The following is an 18,601-nucleotide window of genomic DNA, read 5'->3' as shown; positions in this document are numbered from 1 at the left end:
TATTGAAAAGAATAACATGTAAGAAAGTTTTAAAGCGAATAAAAGTTGAGCAGCTCTCAGATGTAAACTGTAGACTAAAATATAGAAATATTATTGAAAAGAAAATGAAAGAGATTGAGAACAGGAATCAAACCTTGGAGATTCAGTGGCAAACTCTGAAGGAAACATTGATTGATTCTGCCAGAGAGGCATGTGGTGAGGTTGTGTGCAAAGATAAAAAAATCAGAACTCCCTGGTGGACACAGGAAGTTAAAGAGGCAGTGAAGGAAAAGAAGAAAGCATATCAAAAGTTCCTGGCAAATAAGTCAGCTTTTACTCTTACAGAATACAGAGACAAATGTAAGAAAGCTAAACAGTGTGTAAAACTAGCTAAACAAAAGTCATGGGAGGACTTTGGCAAGAATATAGAAAATAAATATCAAGAAGGTGGCAAAATATTCTGGAGGTTGTTGAAGAAGCTTAGGAATGGAGGAAAGAGTGCTGTAAAAGGAATTAGAGATGATAAAGGTGAAATGAAAACAGGAGAAAAAGATATCCTTGAAGTATGGAGTAATTACTTTGAAAAACTGCTAAATGAAACAAGCAGTGATGACAGCACAGTGATAAAAAACACTGACCAGGCATGCAGTCAGGAATACATATCCATACTTGAAGTAGAAAAAGCCATCAAAGGCTTGAAATGTGGAAAGGCAGCAGGAGTAGATGATATTCGACCAGAAATGTTGAAGTATGGTGGTATAAGAGTCTTACAGTGGCTGCACTGCATAGTTCAGAAAGCCTGGACAGAGGGACGAATTCCCGATGATTGGAGTAGAGCTCTCATAGTACCCATATATAAAAAGGGAAATAAAACTGAATGCGAGAATTACAGAGGTATTTCCCTACTGAGTGTTCCTGGCAAGATCTATGCAAGTATACTTGAGAAACGGTTGAGAAGAATTGTGGAAGAAAAGCTTGGTGAAGAACAAGCTGGATTCAGGCCAAATAGAGGCTGTCAGGATCAGATCTTCACTTTACGACAAATAGTCGAGAAAGCATGGGAATATAACAAAGATCTGTATTTAAGTTTTGTCGATTTGGAAAAGGCATATGACAAGGTGCCAAGAGAGAAGCTATTCAATACGCTGCAGTTATATGGTGTCAATGGGGCATTATATCAAGCAATACTTAGTCTTTATTTGAGTTGTGAGTCAGCAGTTAGAATTGAAGGAAGTACAGGAAGATGGTTTAATGTTAAATCTGGTGTGAGACAAGGATGTACATTATCCCCTCTGTTATTCATTATCTATATGGATCACATTATGAAGGAAAGTGGTATTAAACATGATATCAAAATTGGAGATGTTAATGTCAGCTCTTTGCTTTATGCGGATGATGTTATACTTGTAAATAAATCTGCTACAAGGCTGCAAGATTCTCTGACTAACTTGAATAGCTGTTGTAATAGATATGGTATGAAGGTCAGCAATAAAAAGACAAAGACAATGAAAATAGGCAGAATCATTGAAAATGTCAACTGTGTTGTGAATGGAGAACCTGTGGAACAAGTAAAACATTTCAGCTACTTAGGCACAATTTTTACTGAAGATGGTAAACTAAATATAGAAATAGACAACAGAATCAGCAAAGCTGGTATTGTGGGAAGTCATTTGAATAAATTCATATGGAATAAGAAAGAAATTAGTCGGAACACTAAATTAGCTGTATACAAGACTGTGTTCAAACCAATTTTAACTTATGGATCTGAGAGCTGGGTCAGAAGTAAAACACTTGACCAAAGACTAGAGACCGCAGATATGAGAGTCCTGAGAAAGATTAGAGGCGTGAACAGATGGCATCAATGGCAATATCATATTAAAAATGAGGATATTAGGAAAGAACTTGACATTGTCAGCATCCAGGAATGCATTAGCAGAGCTAATCTCAGATGGTATGGTCACTTAAATAGAATGGGAGAGGAAAGATTAGCAAAACAAGTGTTCTCTGCCAGGTTGGCAGGAAAACGACCCAGAGGAAGACCAAGATATAGGTGGATTGATACGGTACAAAGTGCCTTAGACGATAGAAATATAAGATCTGATAATGTTGGAGTCTTGACAAGTAACAGACTGATTTGGAGGAAAATTGTAGATAGGAAGTTAGTAATGATGTAATTTTTTCATGTAGTACTGTCATATCCTGTACACCCCTTGAGGGTACATGGCAGGAATTTGATGATGATGATGATATTTTTTCATATTCTTGCCAAACATAATATTCACAATTTTACAGCATGTTGGTAAAATTAGTTACTCAACAATTGTATGTGATTTCATCTTTTTTGCCACATTTCAGCAATAACACTTCTTTGAACTTATGCCAGAAATAATTGTGGTTTTTGGTCATTTGTTTACCCTGGCATAAATCTATAAGCCTTCTAAAATATTCAGTTGGTTTCTTCCATAAATGTGAGTGTTTTGTATGAAAGTGTCTTTTCAAGCTTACTTGGATCCATAGCTTGGTTTACCAGATTCTCACCACAGCCAACACACATAGCATGTGGCTGCTCTTCTCCAGATGAAATGAATCCACAGGACAAATAGAATAGTTTTCATTATGCTGGTACTAGACTGCTTTAGAACTAACCCTAACAGTATTATGCGTGTTAATATCAGAACTAGTGTCAGTGACACTTGATTCATTGTCATCACATAACTTGTGTGATGACATTGAATAAAATAAACAAAACAAAAATAATGTGCAACTAAATTCAGAAATAATGACTAAAACAAAATAGCAATACTAAATAAAAATGACTTAGCACACACTCACACAGAATGATACACCTAATCCAAACAACAGCTGACTGAAGATTGATACTGGTGGCTTTGACAAGGGTTGAAAGTAGGGTGGTAAAAGCACATTGCAGAGTTATTTTGGGAAGAATAGAGATAGAAATTCTTGGAATTTTACTATAATAACTTTTTTTAATATATATTAAACTGTTATTATTTACATTCTTATTGGCCATAAAATGCCAAAAAGAATGAAAGAAAAATATGAATGGACAAAATGGATACAACCAGTGGTGAGCTATGGAAATTTTAATAAAGGGCTCGCATCACCGAGCATAAAAAAAAAAAAAAGCCTAACTTAGTCTTGCGACTTTGAAGAGCTTCTGACAGATGTGATAATTCCTGTAGGATAATCATTAATGCTAGATCTTTTAAAAATTTCAAATTGAGAAGTCGGTTTAAAAAGCCCTTATATTTATCGTTCAATGCAAAATGCTTGCATAAAGCTCTCCACAAAGCAAGAGCTGTTCGTAAACTGCAAGTTGCCCGTGGTCCAAACACACGGTTGATCTTTAAAATTTCGATACCAAGGTCTTTTGCAATCGTATTTAATTCTCGTTGATTTTTTGGTGATTGATGAGAAAAAGCATATAATTTTTCCATAAATATTTCAAAATGATTTATTTCTTTAAAGTTTTTTTTATCTAATCATCTAATGCTAAGTGTCAATGATGAGCGCAGTGCCAAATTACAACGTTGGGAAATTTTTGTAGAAGTTTGATTGCAACACCTGATTTGTTTCCTAACATTACACTAGCTCCATCAGAACAAAATACAATGAAATGATTTTTTATATAGTTATCAGAAAATCCATATGAATTTAAAGTAGCAATTATAGTATATTATAATATACATTCCACGGTGGTATTTTCTAGTTCTACAAGATTATTAAACAAGAAGAACAAGGGGCTCACAATTTGAGAAAAATTTAACAAAGGGCTTACATGAGCCCCTTATAGCTCACCACTGGATACAACCCCAACACCCCAAACCAGATTATACATACACTATATCTATACCCTATATCAAAGGCACAATAGATAAACTGGGCTCCCTCCTGAAACAAAAGAAACAGAACTGTTGACAAACTTCTATCTGCCTAAGACAAATCAAGGATTGCCTAGACCTTCTCTCCTTCCTAGGTGTCTGCAGCATCCCCTGCCAGTGTGAAACTCAATATCTTGGACAGAAAACAACAGGACGAACTACCTTTCATATCAAGAATGGAGAGCCAAAAAAAGTGAACTATCTCGACATGCCTTAGAGAAAGCCTGGAAGCTGCACAAATTCCACAGAACCTGGTTAATTGTAACAGAATGGACACTATAATTTTAAGTCGATTTTGCCACACTGCTCTGTCTACCCATCAGCATTAACAGGAATCACCATGAAGAGCACCACTGTCACCCTATATGCACATGACTGCCCCATGTTATCTAGGACATTGTGGGTCTTCGCCAAGTGTGTAGTGTTAAATTGGCTCTGATAATGCTAGGCTAAGCTAATGAAATCAGCTGTAAATAATTAATTTTAGCTAGTAAATTATTTACATAGTTTTCTACTCCAGAAACTTCAACATGAATAAGTAGCATTACTCCTGGTCTGGTTGTTCAACTTGTCTCAGCACATGTATATTTCCTAATGAGCTGAAGGAGAATAAGATAATCCCATTATACAAGGGTGAAGTTAAGACTGATGGAGTGAATTACACCAATCCGTATCTGTGGTGTATCAAGGTATTAGAGAGGAAGATTGACATCTGTAATTGTGTGTGTATCTATAGAGGATATCTGGTTTGCTCTAGCAATCTACTCATGTTCTGTAATAGTGACAGCACAGTTATAGCAGGATATACCACAATTTTTCTGGATTTGTGCCAGAGCATGTGAGATTGTTATACAAACAAATGGGTATGTACCTGGTCTAGCCATAAATACTGTTACAACTTGAACAGTGCATAAACCTTTAACCTATCAGTAAATCATTTACAACTTTCAGCACATACCACAAGTATAACATGTGTATAGCAGCGCTCAATGTTTAAAATATCCCCCTTTTAGCTTCATGCATGGCCGAAGTGTGTGAGACCACATATTGATGGTGGCATGCACAACTTGGGTGTCGTTTCTTGCAGGCTACTCTCTCTCTCTCCCAAGATCAGACCATAATTTGAAGCCCACCAGATGGCCAATCAGATAGTGATATGTGGTCGGACACATTCACTTCCAACCATCATTGTGTGGTCCTTGCCTTATGTGTAGGGGCAGAGTCTTGTTGGAAGGTCTACTGCCTACCATGAAACAAGGTGTTGTTCAGGGGAACATACCACAGGTTCTAGTATGATGTCTTGATACACTTTGGTGAAGGTTTTGACTCCTTTCTTCCAGAAATTCAACTTGGATGTTCCCTGATCTGTCATCTTCACTAAACCATCTGATGCAGGGTGATGACCTCTCTGAATCTTGGCTGCAGTGTAATACTCGATTGTTTTAGCAGTTAAACGACTGAAAATCTTCTCATCTCTGAAGATGAACACTTTTAGAATCACAGTACACAGTACAATGATTATATCCAGTCTGGCTATCATGATATCTCTGCGTCAGTTGTTCACATACTGCCGGAAGAAGTGCCTTTGATTTTATCACCCTCTGCCACATGAGTTGTGGTGTTAGGAAGTGTCCAGTAGAACAACGATAGGCTCTCACCTCCTGGTCATCAGTTAGTACATGTGACATCGTTCTCTGGGAAATGTTCATCTCTCATGACATCACTTTCTGTGTTCTCACAGGATTACAGTAGAGGTATGCCTTCACAAGTTGTTGCATCCTAACGCAGCATGGGCGACCTGTTCTTTGACAGTCAGATACATCTTCTATATTGTTATAATGGTTAATAGTCTGATAGAGAAACACCCTACTGAGTGTTTTTAGCATGTTGAAAAAATAGATGGCTGCATTCCTGCGAGGTGCTGTTATGGTTCTCATAATCTCTGCACTGCATGTTAACCATGAGAGAGCTAGACAACTCTCTCTTTACTAATAAACATGCGAATGTTGGCTGCGTACAGCACCACTAACGGAATTGTATCATGCAATTCTGTGGGCAGCCTTGAGCTGTATGGAAGTCATAAGAGTATTTATGGCAAGACTGTGTAAAATAAATTTGTCACATGGATAACAGTAGCTGACTGACAGGCAAGGGATGTATGGAGGTGCTGAGTAAGAGGATGACTAGTGGTGAGCCATTGTTGGTTAGAGTGTACATGAACATGAAATAGTAAAATATGAACTAAATTAATAAAGTAACTTTATGCAAAACATTTGAAAAATTTGACAGCAATCACAATTGCATTTCAAAACCAGTGGGCCGGTGTGTTTATGCTCTTACAACTTTGAGGACACCACCTTAGCTGCTTAAACAGAAATGCCTGCCATTCTTTGTTAACATCGTGTCAAAATCTGCAAGTGATTTTTTCTGATTAGTGATATTATTTTAACATTCACTGTTGTTATAATTTAAGATTTTTTTGTATCCCAAAATGCCAAGAAAGTATTCATTAATTCATTCAAGAAAGCAAGTGATAAAAAAACACTACGAAAGCATCCAGATAACCATGTTCTTAATTTAAGAGAGAGAACACTGCAAACTATTACAGATAATGTTGAGAAAATAAAAATAAACAGTATTAAATTATGTAAATCTTGTTTGCAAAATCATTGTATGTGGAGAAAAATGATGATGATATGGCTGCAAGATCATCTCTGACATTGTTCCACAATTGTCTGCACACTAAGTCACAAAATATTTTCTATTACAAATTATTATATGGTAATATGTAATAAAATAAAATGGAAACAAAATTATCTTTAAAAGCAAAAAAATTTATATGTATGGAGAATGTACCTCTTCCAACTTCTCATTTATTCCTATGAGAAAACCAGAACTTCAGAATCACATCTCTCGCTTAAAATGCACCTACACTATATTCATGATATGGTGGTCTAGAGGATGATGCTAACTTAGGTAGAGCAGTAAGGGACATAGCTAATGCAGATTGACTTGAACCAGATTATATGGGCAAATGACAATGAATAAATATTAGTTCATTGTTTCTTAGTGTAAAGTTATGCATATTGGATGGAGGATACTGAGGTAGGGTATTATATTAATTGGAATTTGCAAATAGCAAATTAGGGGATTATAGTCTTTAATAGTGACCTTGATGAGAAATCTGGACTACCATTCAAATTTAGGCACCTGAATTTCATGGAGACGGGAACAGGTGACTTAAGTTAGGATGCATGGGATGTTGGGAGTGCTGCTTCAATGAATGTGTTTGAGAAGAGATAAGAAGTATTTATATGCGAGTGACTAAAAGGCCCTTCCTTGATGAGTACTTGGACTGTCTGGAGGAACATGCATTTGCTCTTCATTTTTGTTATTCCTTCTAAGGTAATCTGATTTTGTTTTTATTTCTAGTTTATGTCTGATTAAGTGCTTTGGTTTTTTCCTGTTATTTCTAGTAAAAATATATTGGAAATATGAGGGTGGTCTGAAAAGTTCTTGACCATAGATGGCAACGCTATCGGCAAGATTTTTTTTTTTTTTTTTCTTTGAAGTTGGTACATCTGTCATAAGCATCCATGTGAAATTGCAAGTCATTCTATCAAGTAGTTTGTTTTATGCAGCTGCCTGAAGCAAAAGTGTTGTCTGTATCCCTTGAAATGGATAAAATTGAGTATTGTGCAGTTATAAAATTCTTTGTAAAAGAAGGTTTAACACCAAAAGAAATTCATACTGTTCAAATTGTTCTGTGGGCCTTCTCTTTCGTTTTCGACAATTAAGAAATGGGCTGCCGAGAGTTTAAATGTGGCCATACCAGCCTTGAAGACGATCCACACGAAGGACGTCCAAAAAGTGTAACACCAGAAATCATTGATCATGTGTGCAATATGGTATTGGATGACCAGTGAGTCAAATTGATTGAAATTGCTGAGACCATAGACATTTCAAAAGAACATGTAAGATATATTTTGCATGAAGAATTGTAAATGAAAAAGCTTTGCACAAGTGGGTGCCATGCTTGCTCACAGCAGATCAAAAACACACTCTTATGAAAATCTCTGAACAGCTAGGTGTGTTTTAACAAGAATAAAACTGATTTTGTGCATTGATTTATTACTATGGATGAGACTCAGATTCATCATTACACACCAGAATCCAAACAGCAGTCAAAATAGTGGACAGAAGTTGGTTGTTCAGCACCAAAGAAGACAAAGTTGGTTCCATCAGCAGGAAAGGTCATGGCATCGGTGTTTTCGGATGCATTTTGTTTATTAATTATCTTGAAAAGGGTAAAACAATAACCAGGGAATATTATTCCGATCTTTTAACCAGACTAGATGAAAAAATTCGTGAGAAAAGCTCGGTTTGCAGAAGAAAAAATCATCTTTCATCAGGACAATGCACCTGCCCACAAAGGTGTTTTGGCAATCTCTTCCCAAAACTAAAACTCTTCTTCGCTGGTCAGCATTTTTCTTCGAATCAAGAGGTGATTGCAGCTGGAGGGGTATTTTATAGATCTTACTAAGAACCACTACGGGGATGGGATAATGGTGCTGGAGCAGGGCCATCACTAGATTGGATCGCACCCTGAGGCAAACAATTAAATATCACCCCTGATGGATTATAAGACAAAAATATAAGAAAATTTCCAATTGCTATTTGGCTTTTATTACAAGAGAAACTAATGCAAAACAATATTAAATGTTTGCTCTACAGGGATATTGCACAATGAAACTTTTTATAAACTCTTCTAAATTTAAATTATAAGCTATGCCTCCCCCCCCCCCCCCTTTATCGATATAGTTGCTAGACCAACCAATCTTTCTTTGGTCGTTGCTGTTCGCAAATAATTTTTAATCGGTTTTAACTTGGAAAAACTTCTTCCCCCCCCCCCCCCCCCTTTATCGATATAGTTGCTAGACCAACCAATCTTTCTTGGGTCGTTGCTGTTCGCAAATAATTTTTAATCAGTTTAAACTTGGAAAAACTTCTTTCTGCACTTGCTATGCTAACAGGAATTGTTAGCGTAGCGATGCCGCATACCCTAATCATTGACAGCGTGTAGCATAGAGGCAGGCTGCCTCTATGCTACACCCTGTCGACGGTACCGCGCTGGAATAAATGTATTAGTCTTAAGGGAGATTATGTTGAGAAATAAAAATAATTTTGAAATTATAAATCCGTTTTTTCAGACCACCCTCGTAAAACATTTTTCTTTGTAAATGATCTTTTGTGTCTGCTACCATTGATATATAACATCTCCACAGTAAGCAAATTTTACTGCATTATCATCATTGTATGTAGCAAGTGTTTTTCATTTTGTCAGAAAATAAATTATACCTGATAAGAAATTATATTGGTGCAACATTTATTTTTTTAATATCAGACCCACACATGAAATGTCACAAGACCTATAGAAATCAGTGCTGCATATGTACAAGAGGATAAGAAGAAAGGAGGAATCTATTTACATTTTTTTAACAACTAAAGGTTGTATTCTTTGGAGAAGGCAGAGAGTAAAGGCTGTTCCAAAGAACAAAAGTAGATGGAATAAAAGAGGAGGCAGTGAAGTTAGTTCAGTGAGTTTCAAAATGTACTGTAAAAGGGTGTTGGTTGGCAGTGGCTCTTGTTCTAGTGATTAATAGTGCAGAGTGTAGAAGGCAGACCATAGGACAGCAGTTTGCTAATTAGACCCCCCCTGTGTAAACCTGATCAAATGACTTTAAAATATCGAGGGCAACCATGTGAGTTTCTCTGAATTTTTTCATTGCCTGAGTCCAGATGTGGCGAAAGCTAGATCGGCTATAGATTGCAAATGGTGGAATCCATACTGCTGGTCACTGATTAGTTGGCAGGTCTCTAGATGGTTCAAGAGTTGGTTATTTGATGATTTTAGAGAAAGCAAGAGCAATTTGACGTTGGCCTTTTCCGTGGATGTTAGTTCCTAGACACAAGTTTTTAACACAATAGGTTGGATACCACCAGGACCAGTTAATTACAGAAGTGGTAGTACCAAAGGACATAAGACTGAACTGCTAGGTGAATTTTGTTCCATGTCAAATGAGACTTGTATGAGGTGATGAGTTTCCAAGAGGAGAACCGACATCCACAGTATATTTGGAAGGAGTCTTGTTAGGAAAAGATCAAGCATGTTGGCAAATTGTGGAGGGGTTGTCAGGTATTCTAGTACGGGTTGTTGCTAATGGCGAACACTTAAGCATTTTTGGATGTTTGATCGGTGAAATCCCAAGATGGTGGGAAAAGTCACCACTCAGACCTAGTTTTGATCATTATTAAGGTCTTAGCATAGAGCTAGATTTATGGAAATATTAAGAACTAAGTAAAAAAAAAAAAAATTTTACTTTCTGACCAAGCAATTGCTATATCCTCTCATTCAAATATTTTAACATGGTAATACAGTGGATTCCAGTTAACTCGGCCAAATCAATAATAGCATAATTTGGCCCAATTACATTAAGCTGCACGTAAAGGGTTTAAAAGGTGTATATACATAAAACAAAATAAGTGTTTTTTTTTTTTTTTTTCGTTAGAATTACTGGCTTAAATATTTCCATAAATCTAATATGTATATATTAAATTCTACAAGTATGCAGTATTTAGCAGTTAATTTGAGGAAATCATCAATTGTAACTTTTTTTTTGAACTGCAAAGTATCAGCATTACCATCCTCCATGAAATAGTTGTAATCAGCAATAAATAGATTTTCAAGTCCTGGTTTTGTTACTCATTCAAACTTTGAGGTGCCATCCTCATCACTTCCTTATTCTCCTAATGTCCTCTGTTTTGCTGCAATTTCATCCACAAAATCTTCATGTTCATTATAGCACTGAGGGCTCGCTGTCAATGGATGCAAACTCTTCATAGCTTCTGATGCAGTTTACATCTAATGGGATGTCATAATCTATGATTGAATACAGTTTTAATAGACTTTGCTTATTCCTCACTATTAGCCATAAACTGCTTCTAAAAGATTCATTTTTGAGCTGACTTCCTTAGCAATTTTTCTTAATTTTCATTGTAATTCTGTCTCCCATTTCATAAGCCAGTTTTAAAAAAATCAAATATCATTCACTCATTTTTGTTGGAATGATACTGATGTGGTGAATTCTCTGAGAATGGAAAGCTTACCATTTCAGCAAATGTAAGCTCCCAAGGCCTGACCTCTTTTCCGATAATTAACAGCTTTTACCAGTTCTTGACATATTTGAACACCATAATACTGTTATATGATCCAAACATCGTAAAGTGTTTATAACAAAGATAATCGCATGGTGTGACATGATAAAATAGCCCTGTTTCATCAACTTTTTAGATATCAGCATTAAATTTTTGAAACAAGATTATGAAGTTGGCTGAGTTAAATGACCATTGTGTCTGAAATAAAGCAAATTCTTGCTGTATTCTCATTTTGTTCTTCTAGACTTGTCTCAGTAAGACAGCTGCCCCGATTCACTGTTTCCCATTTTGCTACTTTATCAAATTCCTTGATAATTATGATAGTAAGGGTGTAACTTTTTCATGCAATACTAACTTCCGACCAATAATTTTCCTCCAAATTAATCTTATCCGTGAAGATTCCAACATTATCAGATCTTATATTTCTCTTTTAAGGCACCTTTTACTGTATCAATCCATCTTCCTCTGGATCTTTTCCTGCCAATAAAGAACACTTACTTTCCTTGCCCATTCTGTTTAAGTGACCATTACCATCTGAGATTAGCTCTACTAACAATGGCAAGTTCTTTCCTAATATCATTTTTAATGTGATACTGCCATTGATGCCATCTGTTCACTCTACTAATCTTTCTTGGAGCCCTCATATCTGAGGTCTCCAGGTTTGGTCAAATGTTTTAATAACGTATTGCTTGATATAACTTCCCATTTACATCATATAATTGTAGAGTTTTGAAGAGCTTTCCAATTGGCATATGCCTTTTCCAAATCTACAAAACAAATCCTTGTTATATTCCCAAGATTTATCAACTATTTGTCTTAAAGTGTTTCTTGTCCTGACAACCTCTATTTGGTCTGAATATAGTTTGTAATTCACCAAGCTTTCCCTTCTACAAATTTTCTTTGCCATTTCTCAAGTATAAACCAAGTATATATACTTGCATAAATCTTACCAAGAACACTCAGTAGGGAAATAGCACTGTGATTCTCTTTTTATAGTTGGGTACTATCAGAGCTCTGCTCCAACCCTTTTGACCAGGCCTTCTAAATTATGTAGTGCAGCCACTGGAAAACATAACCTCCAATATCTTAGCATTTCAGGTCGAATTTCATCTACTCCAGCTGCGTTTCCATTTCAGATGACTTTTTTCTACTTCAAGTATGGATATGTATTCCTAACTGCATTCCTGTTTGGAGTTTTCTACCACTATCTTTCATTTAGCAATTTTTCCAAGTAATTACTACAGATACCTAAGAATATCTTCAGTTTTCATGTCCCCTTTTTCATCTCTAATTCCTTTTACAGTACTCTTTCCTCCATTTCTAAGCTTTTTCAAATAGCCTCCAGAATATTTTGTCACCTTCCTCATATTTATTTTCTGTGTTCTTATCAAAGTCTTCCCATCATTTTTATATCTCTTTGCTTTCTTCTTTTCCTTGACTGCTTCTTAACTTCCCGAGTCCACCACAGAGTTCTGATTTTTCTATCACAGACAACCATAGGCCTCTGGCTGAATCAGTCACTATTTTCTTCAGGGTTTGCCACTGAATCTCAAAGATTTGGTTCTTGTTTGTTTCAAAACTTTCTTCCATATGCACTTCTTTCTGATATGAAATAATTATTTATTCTGCTTAAAACTAAATAGTAATCACTTCCTATTTCAAATTCTCTGTATACTCGTGTCCCAAACTAGTGGAAATATATCAATGAGATTTTTCTTATTTCTTGCATCTTCTCTCCATGTAAATTTGTGCACATTTTTATGTTGGAACATAGTGTTAGTAATAATTACTTAAGTAATTATTATTACTTGAAGCCTTTGGCTCTTCATATAATTAATACATTGTTTATTTTCGAGGGAGGATTTTGCATTTTTCTCCAAAACATTTCTAGTGATCATTTCCTACTCTTCTGTTTAGTTCTCCAACATGGACTAACTTTTCCTTTTGCATTGTACCAGTTGTCTTCTTAATGCCTCAAAAAGTGTTGAATATGTTAGCTGCTCCTCCCCCCCTCCAGTTATTGCCTGAATATAACATTTTGTATTTGTTGCTTAAAAAGATCACCTGTTTTTCTCTTCATTTAGTCATGCCTATTCTGTAGAAAAATGTTGCTACTTATACTTATATGTGGAAAATGACTTCTGCATTAATTTTTCTCCACAGATGTTAAGATTGAAAACAAGTCCAGATAGTGACTTTTCATATAATGCATGGCAACATACATGTCTCAAAGGAAGTGTGCTGTGTGTTACTGGATAATGAGACAATCTGATGTTGATAGTTATGAAACTATAATAAAGTTTATGAAATGAGTTGTGCAGATATGAATGCTTCAGAAATGGCATTGTAATACTACAAAGGAGAAAGTGTCATTTAGGATGAAGCAAGAATGCTGTACATTACATACAACAGCCAACAAACAGACATGCACGCTGATTATTTTCAGACATTACTTATCATAGCTTGTCACAATAATCAAGGGCATTTCAAACTCTGAAATCCCCTTGATTATTGTTAGTTTTATTGTTATCACCTCCTCATATCACATTCCTAGTTTTAATTACTGTGAGATGCATGGCGATTGTTTTTGAATAATGCCTGTCTAATCATTCTTGTTATTTTAACAGCCTTACATATATTTGGGGATACAATAGATTATGATTACAAAAATATTTAAAATATAATGGCATGTTTCAATAGAAATGGCAATCGATTATTTTACTATTGCAGAGTTAAAGCAGCTCTTCAGCAGCTTCCAGAATTTTCTGCTGCCTTCAGATGTGCTACAGAGTCAGCTATGAGGCCTTTAAAATACTGTTCTGTGTGGTGAAATGTCATTCCTTCAAGGTTTTTTTTTTTTTTTTTTTTTTTTTTTTTTTCAAATTGCAAGTGATGATAAAATAAATTTCATTGAAGCATCTTTTAAATGTAAGATGTAATTTAATGTGAACTAAATTCGGTCTTCATTTGAACGTTGCTCTGAGACTTGTATAAGTTTTCTTTAAATGAATTACTAATTTTCATTTTTTTTTTTTTTTTTTTTTTTTTTTTTAGAAAACTGAATACTAATTCATTATGGAAAGTTGCAATTTTTTTTAATAGCTAAAATGGTTCACATTTGCATCAAGGTTTTAGAATCAGTTTTTTTTTCTTCTTTATTTGTCATTAGAAGGAAAGATAAACTTGTATCTAGTATATTGCTAATGTCAGCCTAATTTTTTTTACAACATGATACTGATAAACAATTACTAAAGTACCATGTTGCAAAAAGAATTCTACTACCATGAAATGTAACAAGCTTCTAGCAACAGGTACAGCAATCCCTGTAAGTGTTCAGACTTATCTTTTTTCTTTGTCAGTACTTAAAATGTGTCTTTTGAAATCTTATGATGAAAAAAATCTGACAATTCATTTGGAGGGATGTAATTAATTTTGAATTTAGAAATAGATAACCATATCTATATATATAAGATAATTTATATTTTAGATGGAACCATCACTTTAAACAGCAAAAAATTATAAAGATTTGTTGATGTATTTTATCGAATAATAATGCAGGCATGTTATGGTTGATTGCAAAAATATCATTCCTTCAAAGTTGTCTAGGGAGATAAGCAACATGGTTCTTGTTTATTTTGTGATCTGACTAGATAGCATGAACTTCCAAGCAATATTTTCTAGTACAATTCTGTCACGGATTGGTTCATTTAATCACCTAACTGGCCAGTATGGATAAAATACGCATCCTCATATGCTTCAATGGTATTACAATTTTAATATGCACTTCGCATATTAAAATTGTATTCACACATGATAACCTTGATGTCTATAGATGCCTCGGCCGGTAGTGTGGTTAAGTCTTTCAAAGTAATTACTCCAGACATCTAGGATATCATTATCTTTGATTCCTTCTCTTTTCTCCATTTCTAAGCTTCTTGAATAGCCCCATGAACGTTTTGCCACCTTCCCGATATTTATTTTCCACTCTTACTCGAGTCTTCCCATTACTTTTGTTTAGCCACTTTTACACATAAGTTTAGTTCTCTTTTTCTGTCCTCACAACATACCTCCCTAGCTGAATCGACCAGTCTTCAGAGTTGGCTATTGAAATTCCAAGCTATGGAAGTTTTTTAGTTTGCCTGTAAAAGCTGCTCAACTTTATTGTTTAAAACTTCCTTACCTACTGTTCTTTTTCAATGTGATATCTATTTTTATCCTGCTTAGAATGAAGTAATCGTCACTTCCAATTTCAAAATCCTCTGTACACTCTTGTATCTTGAACCAGTGTGAAGATATCATTGTCATTGAAGCTTTTCTTATTTCTGGTGTCTTCTCTTCATGTTGAAACATAGTATTAGTAATGTTCCCAGCAAAGTCCAAGTTTTCCCATATATCTGGTTAGATTCATTTCCTACCTCCAACAAAGATCACTTTTTCCATTTTCTTTATTGCAGCTGCCTGTTCTAATGACTCAAAAAATTCCCCCACTTCTTCCTTAGAAGAAACTTCTATGGGACCATAAGCACAAATAAGTTTCATTGTGCATTAGCTTGTTATTGAGAAAGAAAGATTTTATTAATGAATGTAAATATTCTGACCGAAAAATATAAAAGTTCTAGTATGCATCTTAAGGTCCTGTCACTGCCAAGTAACTCTGTAGAAAGAGTGGTGCAAATTTGTACAGTTTATCCTATCTACATTTTCTGGCTAGTTTATCTTACAGAGTGGGGAACTGTGCTACTGCCATTGAGATTAGTTAAATTGAAAAGCCAAGGTCTTTACTGCCTGAACTATGGCTGCTCAAATTCTATATTATTCTTTATAATTGCATTATATAACAATAATTTTAATTGAATATTCAAATGGCTTTTTCTAGATTTATCTCATATGGTTATCAATTTCTAAATATTTTTCTTCTGATTATCTAAAGTAAAATTAGATTTTTTTAATCTATATTTAAGGAGAAAATAAATTTGGATTATTTTATATGAGAAACTTGCTACTTGACAATTCAATATATTTTAACAAAGTAATGTCATAATTTGTGTAGAAAAAAAACAATTGGCATCCTATTTTATCCTTGAAACACAAATTTTCAATCCAAATTATTTTTAAATAACTAGTATTAGAGCTAAGGACTAACTGCATTGTTTTTAATGCTGTACCTGTAAATTAGTATATTGTTAGAAGAGTAACTTTCATGTAACTTATTTAATACTTAAAATTCAGCAGCCATTGCCTTGCAAAAGTATGATTGTCAGAAAGTATATATATACACACACACAGGCTGACTCACAGTACAAAACAAGCCAGTTTGCTGTAGTAAATTACTTTAGCATTGGATTGGTGATATGGAACACCATTATAGTGGTTGACAAAATTCCAGACATAAGTTTTCCTTTTCATAGCTCTCATTATTGTTACTCTAAATTGTGTTGTTTCTTTTACAAGATTTTTAAGAGAAAGCTCTCTAATAATTTATGTATAGAAGTGAAAGTGTATATTTTATTTTTTAAATAAGGTTTTAATGGTCAAATTATTTTTGTACTTCCAAATGATGTAAAAATTTCTAAGGAGGTCATATTTTATGTAGGTTTTTATAATGACAATAAAAACTGAAGGTTATAATTTATTTGCACAAATTAATTACATTTACATACATTAAAAAAAAATTTGTTAAAGCATTCCTCTTGTAATCACTCCTTGTGGGGGAGGTTCAAATGCAGCTTCTATTCCAACTGGATCCAAATGCTGTTTCATTCTTGCAATTTCTGTCAGACCCTAAAGACAGTTTTGATAACTTTAGCAGAATATTATTATTTCAAACAAATGTTTTTTGTATTCCAAATTGTTTGCCACAATTAGGAAAAAATACAATATGGAATACAGATTTTGAAGGATAGTTGTTTAAACTAGTATCTGCATCAAATCTGGGCTTTAACTGTATAAAAGTTAACTACCTCTGAAATTATGTTTTATGAAACTAAGAAAAACAACCAAACATCAAAAACACCCTACATTATACAGTTAAATTTTATAAGGATGAAAACAGTCGTTTATATAAAAATTTTCATTTGAGAATACTAACATAATGAGCTTAGTACACTGTGTATAACTGATATTTAAACAGTAATTATCCAAAATATCATGAATATAGCCTGAAAACATATTGATAGTGCAACCCAAAATTTCAGCATGAGTTTCTAGTTCACAATTCCCTCCTGATCAAAAAAAAATTTTTCTCCTTTCCTTCCCAAGTGGGATTCAACTCTTAATATAATCATGTTATCGGTCCCTACAAACTCGTAAGGACCACCAGAATAGCTTGCTATAATGATATAGCATTGTGCTATAATGATATAGCATAATGAAATAAAGAATAGCATAATATATAGACATTGATTAGAACTGTCAGTATTTGCCATAATGAAGTCAACTGTAGTACTAAAAAGGTATGGTTATATATTTTTATTCTCATCTAATTTTTTTGGATTCTTAACTAGGTAAGGCAGCTTAGAATGTAAACTGGACCTTGAAGTATTAGTGTTTCCCATATTTTGGAAAGTTTTAGCCATCATATTTAGTTAAATTAGACTTTCTGGTAGCGACTGCTGATTCCATGGTTTTTGCAGATTCACTGATTATTCCATGTATGTAAAGGTCTGCAAAGCCAGTTGACCAATGACTAAATACATCACTGCAGATGTATTTTGTGTTCTTCCCTATGGATGTTGGCTGATCTTCCTGTCTGTTTAGGCCAACTTGTAAGAACAGGACACTTGTTTACTCCAGACACAGAGAGAGAAAGCCATGCAGAGATTGTATTTCTTTAAGATTGTGACTATTGCCTCAGACATAGGGGATGATGATAGCATTACTAAAATCTTTCTGAAGAGAAGTGACTAATCTTATAGGAGTTTTCAGTAACAAGTGAATGTTCTGATTTGTCTAAATTCAAACAAAAGTTCCTGCATCTGGCTCCTCACATTTCCTGGCACAGTGGACAACACACATTTGCTGTTTTCGCCGCCTCATTATCTGCAGTGCATCGCAGGCAGTACAATATCTGCATATTATTTTTGCATCTTGATTGATTAATCCCCTGTGTACAATGGCAAAAAGTGTTCTGTCAATAAGAGGCATAAGAGGCAACTGGAATCTGGGGGTTGTGAAAAACGTTCCACCTGCAAAGGGCGTGTTTAGACAGAGGGGTTGGAAGGCCCAGTTGTGAAAGTCATAACTAAACATAACCATGCAGCTCAAGCTGCAAGGTCGCAAGCATTGCAATTGATGGTCAAATACGGCAACATGCAACAACCACGAACGAACAGCCACATGCCAATGTCACAGCATTACTTCCTAAAAAGGATTCACTTAAACAAACCATTCATCATGTCCGATGCAAATCAAAAGAATAGTCCAAGATTTTCAAAACGTAATGTGACTGATCACCTTAGAGGCATTGCAACTTCAAGTTTTAAACAATGTGCATTTATTCTAATAAA

General features: G+C 34.7%; 2 protein-coding genes across 2 annotated transcripts in view; one reads left to right on the top strand and one right to left on the bottom strand.

Annotated features, from left to right (window-relative positions):
- Positions 1–16,728, top strand: part of LOC150109426 (endothelin-converting enzyme 1-like) — a 297,401-nt gene extending 280,673 nt beyond the window's left edge. Inside the window, exon 18 of the mRNA XM_090413095.1 lies at positions 13,827–16,728. Within this exon, the coding sequence (XP_090269221.1) occupies positions 13,827–13,926 (100 nt within the window). The 3' untranslated portion in view covers positions 13,927–16,728. The remainder of the gene's footprint in view (positions 1–13,826) is intronic.
- The window catches only part of mRpL20 (mitochondrial ribosomal protein L20), a 56,764-nt gene continuing 54,875 nt past the window's right edge, over positions 16,713–18,601 (bottom strand). Inside the window, exon 5 of the mRNA XM_090413102.1 lies at positions 16,713–16,877. Within this exon, the coding sequence (XP_090269228.1) occupies positions 16,773–16,877 (105 nt within the window). The 3' untranslated portion in view covers positions 16,713–16,772. The remainder of the gene's footprint in view (positions 16,878–18,601) is intronic.

Source organism: Typopeltis vanoorti, chromosome 2 (genome assembly GCF_054136105.1).
Source record: "Typopeltis vanoorti isolate ZY-2024b chromosome 2, IOZ_Tvanoo_1.0, whole genome shotgun sequence".
Lineage (NCBI taxonomy): Eukaryota > Metazoa > Arthropoda > Arachnida > Uropygi > Thelyphonidae > Typopeltis > Typopeltis vanoorti.
The sequence above is the reverse complement of the archived record's forward strand: the minus strand, read 5'-3'. Positions and strand labels throughout refer to the sequence as shown.